The 6,948-nt window shown below is 38.1% G+C and overlaps 1 protein-coding gene across 2 annotated transcripts in view; it reads left to right on the top strand.

The window, feature by feature from the left end:
* The window catches only part of Nf1 (neurofibromin 1), a 254,153-nt gene that overhangs the window by 46,885 nt on the left and 200,320 nt on the right, over positions 1-6,948 (top strand). For both annotated transcript variants that reach the window (XM_013016448.1, XM_013016447.1), the window contains exons 3-4: positions 487-570; positions 5,176-5,366. In XM_013016448.1, coding sequence (XP_012871902.1) covers positions 487-570; positions 5,176-5,366 — 275 coding nt within the window. The remainder of the gene's footprint in view (positions 1-486; positions 571-5,175; positions 5,367-6,948) is intronic.

The raw sequence follows: 6,948 nt of genomic DNA, 5'->3' as shown, positions 1-6,948 counted from the left end.
GAAGTGGTGCTGTGGCTCAAGTGGTAGAGCGCTAGCCTTGAGCTGAAGAGTTGAGGGACAGCGCCCAGGCCCAGAGTTCAAGCCCATGACAGGACCCAAAAACAAACAAACAAAGATGCACTAATTGGTAGTAGAATTTTGTCTTCATACGAAGGCTTCAATTTTGCAGAATGAGAATTTGTTTAAATGATCAGTTCAAGATTTTAGTACAGATCTTTAAATCAACATAAACTAAAAGCAATGTCTTTAACTATTACAGAGATAATGAATGGCAGATTATAATGAATGCTTTCATTTTTGTTCAGTAATTTATTTTGTGAGGATTAAGGTAAAATAGAAACAATAGGTTTAGATATAGTATAATCTAGAAGATAAAGTGGAAGATTATTGATTTTTCTTGTTCCTCAGTGCCTCACTTTTCAGATGCTTGCTAAATGTATGGAGAGTGATAACCAACTTTTGTGTGCTGAATATCTCTTTTTATAGAGGATATTTGGAGAAGCTGCTGAAAAAAATTTGTATCTCTCTCAATTGATTATATTGGATACACTGGAAAAATGTCTTGCTGGGGTAAGTAAATCTCTTTTTTTCTTTTTGATGTTGACACTGGGGTTTGAGCTCAGGGATTTATATTCTCTCTCCCTCTCTCTCTCTCTTTGTTTTTGCTAGTCCTGGGGCTTGAACTCAGGGCCTGGGCACTGTCCCTGAGCTTCTTTTGCTCAATGCTACCTCAGTGCCACTTCTAGCTTTTTCTGTCTTTTTTTTTTTTGTCGGTCTTGGGACCTGGGCGCTGTCCCTCAGCTCTTCAGCTCAGGGCAAGCGCTCTACCACTTGAGCTACAGCACCACTTCCAACTTTTTCTGCTTATGTGATGCTGAGGAATCAAACCCACGGCCTCATGCATGCAAAGCAAGCGCTTTACCACAGAGCCACCTTCCCAGCCCCGTTTTTTTCTGTTTATATGGTACTGAGGAATCGAACCCAGGGCTTCGTGAATGCTAGGCAAGCACTCTACCCACTAAGCCACATTCCCAGCCCTGGTTTAGAGAATGTTTTTGTGATTTAATCACTATTAGTTTTAATTAACTTCTCAGATTTTGTTAAGCCTGTGCCATTGCAGAACTGTGAAAGAATGTTCCTGTATAAATATGATTTTAGTTGGGTGCTGGTGGCTCACGCCTGTAATCCTAGCTACTCAGGAGGCTGAGATCTGAGGATCGTGGTTCAAAGCCAGCCGGGAGAGGAAACTCCCTGAGACTCTTATCTCCAATTAACCACCAGAAAACTGGAAGTGGCTCTGTGGCTCAAGTGGTAGAGTGTTGGCCTTGAGCTGAAGAGCTGAGGGACCCAAGCCCAGAGCAAGACCAACAACAAAAAAGATTTGTGTGTGTGTGTGTGTGTGTGTGTGTGAGTGAATGAAAGGGTCCTTGAAAATTGAACTGATTCTGTTGGAAGGAAATAGCATTTTAACATTGATTTTGTGTAAATATGAGCAATAGAACAGGTATGTGGAGTTAGTTGCGCCAAATAGTGTTTTCCAGGTTTCTTCTAAGAAATCAGTGTATTTTAATAAGTTAATTTGTACTTTTTTTTTTGCTGGTCATGGGCATTAACTCTGGGCCTGGGCGCTGTCCCTCAGCTCTTCAGCTCAAGGCTAGCGCTCTACCACTGGAGCCCCAGCGCCACTTCCGGCTTTTTCTGTTTATGTGGTGCTGAGGAATTGAACCCAGGGCCTCATGCTTGCAAGACATGCACTCTACCGCTGGGCTATCTTCCCAGCCCTAATTTGTACTTTTTCATGAAGATTTCTGTTGTACAAAGCAAAAATATTTCTGTTCTTCAATAGCTTTAGTTCTTACAGAATATTGATAATTTATATACATGTATAAATTAAATACCTCTATTCAGTCTATTCTGTATATATTAGAATCAAGTTATTAAGTTCTTTCTTCATTTGGCAGAACTTGGAGAAATTTGCTTTTACTCAGTAATTTTTCTTGTATAGGTTGCAACTCTTTTTAAATTTTTGTTTTTTGTTATTATAAGGTACAGAGGAGTTAAAGTTACATAGGTCAGGTAATGAATATGTTTCTTTTTGGACAGTGTCACTCCTTCCCTCACACATTCCCAGTTTTTCCCTCCCATCCACATCTATAAGTTGTATGGTTTATTTTGAACAGTATCTAGTGAGTACCACCACTGTATTTGCTCATTCTTTTCCCCTCCATCTCTGTGTTCCCCTTTCCCCTCCCAAAGACAGAGAAACAAACAAGATAAAAAGAAAACAAAAACAACAAAGAGAAAATCTCTTTTCCATTTCCTGGAGTTCATTTTGATAAATATTATTTTTTAAATACTATTTTATATGATCAGAGGCACATAGGCATTGTGCCATGTTACGATCTTTATAGTAAACCTAGAACCCAAGAGATGTTAAGAGATGCTAATATGTGAGGGCTCATTGGTTATATGGTCAAGAAGAAAGTCATTACATTCACGCAACAATTTTCTTAGCAAAGCCAGAAAATCTAAGTGTATTATCTTAAATTCTTACTGAGCTTGGCTTTGTTCCAAATTATGTTCCAAAATTGTAGGATAGTGTTTATGTGAAACATTTAAACTGCGGATAAGCTAGTTGTTTTAATTTGGTTTCTTGTGTTAATTTGCGATCTCCTACTTACTATTCATTTGTTAAATGGAGTGAAAGAATACGAGCATTGCTATGAAGGTGGGTAGTTTTACGCTTTTGAATCAATTCTTCATAGTACTCTTTATTTTGGAATTACCAGTATATCATCCATACCCAGGATTAAATGGAGGTATTGTCTTTTTCAGTTTTCACAGAATTGACACTGATAGTTTAGAAGAAATGGTAAATGTGTGTGGGTGGATAATTATTATTGGCCCTTGTTTGATGTAATGTTCTTTGGTGATAATAAAAATTGTTATGCTCACAAGTGGTCTTGTATAACTTGTACTATATATGAGTGTGTATGTATATATATATTGTATGTATCACTGTTCAGTTTCACTATTGAAAATGTTTTAAGTTGAGCTGAGGATTATAACCAGGGTTAGGTATAATACTTGGCAATCACTCTTCCACTGAGCTATATCCATAGACTTGTATCACTTAAAATTTTTTTCATGGGGCTGGGAAGGTGGCTCAGTAGTGCTTGCCTTGCATGCATGAAGCCCTGGGTTCCATTCCTCAGCACTACATAAGCAGAAAAAGCTGGAAGTGGTGCTGTGGCTCAAGTGGCGGAGTGCTAGCCTTAAGCTGAAGAGCTGAGGGACAGTGCCCAGGCCCAGAGTTCAGACTCCACGACCAACCAAAAAATAAAAAAAATCATTATTATAATTTAAAAGTAATATAGTCAGGTGCTGGATTACACCTGTAATCCTAGAAGTTATATTATGTTAGGCTTTCTTCTGTGATTTTATGGCTGTCTTTTGATTTCCATCTTATTAATTTTACATTTTTCCTTTTTACCTAATAATACCTTGATAATACTTTTGTTAATGTTTGAATCTCATATTTAGATGAAATTAGAGGCAGTTTAAGGACAGATTGTACATATTTATCATGTAAGTGGTTAGAATAAGTAAGGAGGGTACTTATCAGTATTATAATTAAAACTTTGTAGAGTTAGAGGAATGTTACTCAATACTATTACTATTAAAAATATGTAATAGTTTTCTGATTTTAATTTACTTATTTGGATTAGCTTCAATATCTGGTTTGTTTGATTAACTTGTAACAAATATGACAGGTTTTTGAGAAATCTCTAAATCTCTCCTTTTTTATTTCTGTGTATTTATATAGGAAAGCACTTGAATAGGCTAAAGAACAAGATTACACAAATTTTGTTCTTTGCTAGCTTGCTTAGTATTATCAAGATTGTTTATGCATATATGGATATCAAAACCATAATAGCTAGGTGAAATAGAAACAGCTTCTTTTAAGGATGACTTGTCTTTGATGGTTATTTGCAAAGTAAACATTTACAAAGTAGAGATCAAAATGTTAACACCAGCTAGGTGCTGGTGGCTCTCGTTTGTAAACCTAGCTACTCAGGTGGCTGAGATCTGAGGATTGTGGCTTGAAGCCAGCCTGGACAGGAAAGTCTGTAAGACCCTCATCTTCAATAAACTACTCAGAAAAATCCAGAAGTGGTGCTATGGTTCAAGTGGTAGAGTGCTAACCTGAGAAAAAGTGTCTCAGGGACAGGACCTAGGCTCTTGAGTTCAAGCCCCAAGATTGGCACAACCCCATTTCCTCCCCCCCCCCTTAGAAACCCCACCCAAGTTGCTGACATCAAACTTGTTGTCATGAACAAGAGACCACCTGGAGTTATATGCTACTGATAGGTGAAATAGGAACTTTACTGAATTACTTAAAACACTTGACCTTAGTTAAACCCAACATTAGGGTTTACCTACAGAAAGTACAGCAGCTAGAAGAATTAGTTAAAATAAACTGCCAGGGGCTGTGAAGGTGGCTCAGTGGTAGAGCGCTTGCCATGCATGCCTGAGGCCCTGGGTTCAATTCCTCAGCACCACATAAGCAAAAAGAAAAAAGCCGGAAGTGGCGCTGTGGCTCAAGGGGTAGAGCGCTAGCCTTGAGCTGAAGAGCTGAGGGACAGCACCCAGGCCCAGAGTTCAGGCCCCACGACCGGACCCAAGGAAAAGAAAAAAATAAACTGCCATATGTGTGGTAAGTAATATCTGTTTTGGTTAGTCTGCAGGATGTAATTAGATGTTGAGACAAACAACATAATGTACTTACCAGTGAATAAGTACAATTTATTTAGAACGCACAACACATTGGAAATTTCCAGAAAGGAAAGGATCATTCTTTAAAAAAGAAAGCAAACAATTTGGGTGGATAGAACTTGGATACTAAGGATGGAGTGGATAGATACTAAGGATGAGTTGAAGGTTGGACTTGAATTATTAGTTACAGGGTGAAAGATGAAACTACCTTTATTAGACCATCTCTAGATAGATGTGTCAAATAAGACAAAATGTTAATAATTGTTGGATATAGGTGAAGGCCATATAGGTGTTTGTTATTCTTTTTCAGCTTTTCTGTATGCTTGAAAATGTTCATAATAGCAAAATGTTCACAGGTAAAATTAAAGTTTTAGAATTATGCAGTCATTTCTCTTTTAGCAACCAAAAGACACAATGAGATTAGATGAAACCATGTTGGTAAAGCAGTTGTTGCCAGAAATCTGCCATTTTCTTCATACCTGTCGAGAAGGAAACCAACATGCAGCTGAACTTCGGAATTCTGCCTCTGGGGTTTTATTTTCTCTCAGCTGCAACAACTTCAATGCAGTCTTTAGTCGCATTTCTACCAGGTTAGTGTGTGAATGGCATAAGACTATTAACGTAATAGAAATTTAAAAACTTGTTTACATAAAAATAAAAATAGCAAATGATTTACCTGGATTTTAGTGGAAATTTTATACATTAATGTCTTTGAAATTTCATTTATGTAATATTATGGTATTGATGAGCAGTGTTATAAACTTGAAGGTCTAAATTTTAGGAAAAGAAATCTTCTATGGCCAGGCCCTCCCCCCACCCCTCCTTTAGTACTGAGGATTGAATTTAGGATCTTCATGAACATGCCCTATCACTGAGGTATATACCCACTTGAGCTCTTTTTTTTTTTTTTAATACTATGTATGAATGTTTTCTTTCTTTATTTTTGCAGTGCTGGGGTGAGTCGGGAGTCTTGCACATTCTATATCACTGAGATACTTCCCTAGCTTTGATTTTTTTTGGCCTGGGCGCTGTCCCTCAGCTCTTCAGTTCAAGGCTAGCGCTCTACCACTTGAGCCACAGCCACCACTTCCGGCTTTTTTTCTTTTTGCTTATGTGGTGCTGGGGAATCGAACCCAGGATCTCATGCGTGCAAGGCAAGCGCTCTATACTGAGCTACCTTCCCAGCCCTGATTTGGTATTTTTGACATATCCCTTTAAATTGCTCAGTCAGGTGGATAGTTGGTAAGAGTAGCTGGGAATTTTAATCTCAGAGCTGTGAGATTATTAAGATCTTATCAGAAGGTGCTAAATTACTAAACAAAAAAAAAGAAATCCTTAAGCATTGTAAAAGTACAAGGAAGTAATTGCAAAGTAGAATTCTCTATAAAGTAGCTTGTGTTTTAGGTATATATGAGTCACATTTATTGCATACTGTTGATACTGTTTTATTCTCCTAGTATGAAATATACCTCTAAATAATGGAGGATACAAAATTCTTAAGGCTAGTTTTAGAATCTGTTTCATTATACTCGTTGTTCCAAGACTACTTTAGCTGTGTTTTTTTTCCCCCTGTGTGTATGTTTGGGGCAGGGAGTACTGGGGTTTAAATTCAGGGCCTTTTCCTTGTGAGGCAAGTGCTCTACCACTTGAGCCACAGTGCCATTACTGGCCTTTTCTAAGTAGTTTATTGGAGATAAGCCTGGCTGGCTTCAAATTGTGATCCTTAGACCTCCGCTTCCTGAGTAGCTAGAATTACAGATGTGAGCCACTGGCACCCAGCTTGCTTAACTTTTTTATTTATAGCTGTTGCTCTAATACTGGAGCCATGCCTTCAATCTAGTATTAACTGAAGATGGAATCTCGTAGAGACTTTTCTGACTGGGTTAGATTTGAACCTTGATCCTCAGATCTCAGATTCCTGAGTAGCTAGAATTATAGGTCTGAGCTACTGGCACCCAGCAAATTTGTAATCTTATAAATAAACAAGTTATTTCCTAGTTGGGTGCTGGAGGGACAGTGCCCAGGCCCAGAGTAAAAGTCCCATAATCAACAACAACAAAAAATCATAAAGGTATGCACTTAAATGTACTCCTGACTGTCAAAAAGTCAGAATTTGAACATCACAAGAATTGTGTATGGTCTGGGAAGGTGGCTCAGTGGTAGAGTGCTTGC

This window comes from Dipodomys ordii, unplaced genomic scaffold (genome assembly GCF_000151885.1).
Source record: "Dipodomys ordii isolate 6190 unplaced genomic scaffold, Dord_2.0 Scaffold31, whole genome shotgun sequence".
Lineage (NCBI taxonomy): Eukaryota > Metazoa > Chordata > Mammalia > Rodentia > Heteromyidae > Dipodomys > Dipodomys ordii.
Note: the sequence above shows the minus strand (reverse complement) of the source record. Positions and strands in the feature narration are given on the sequence as shown.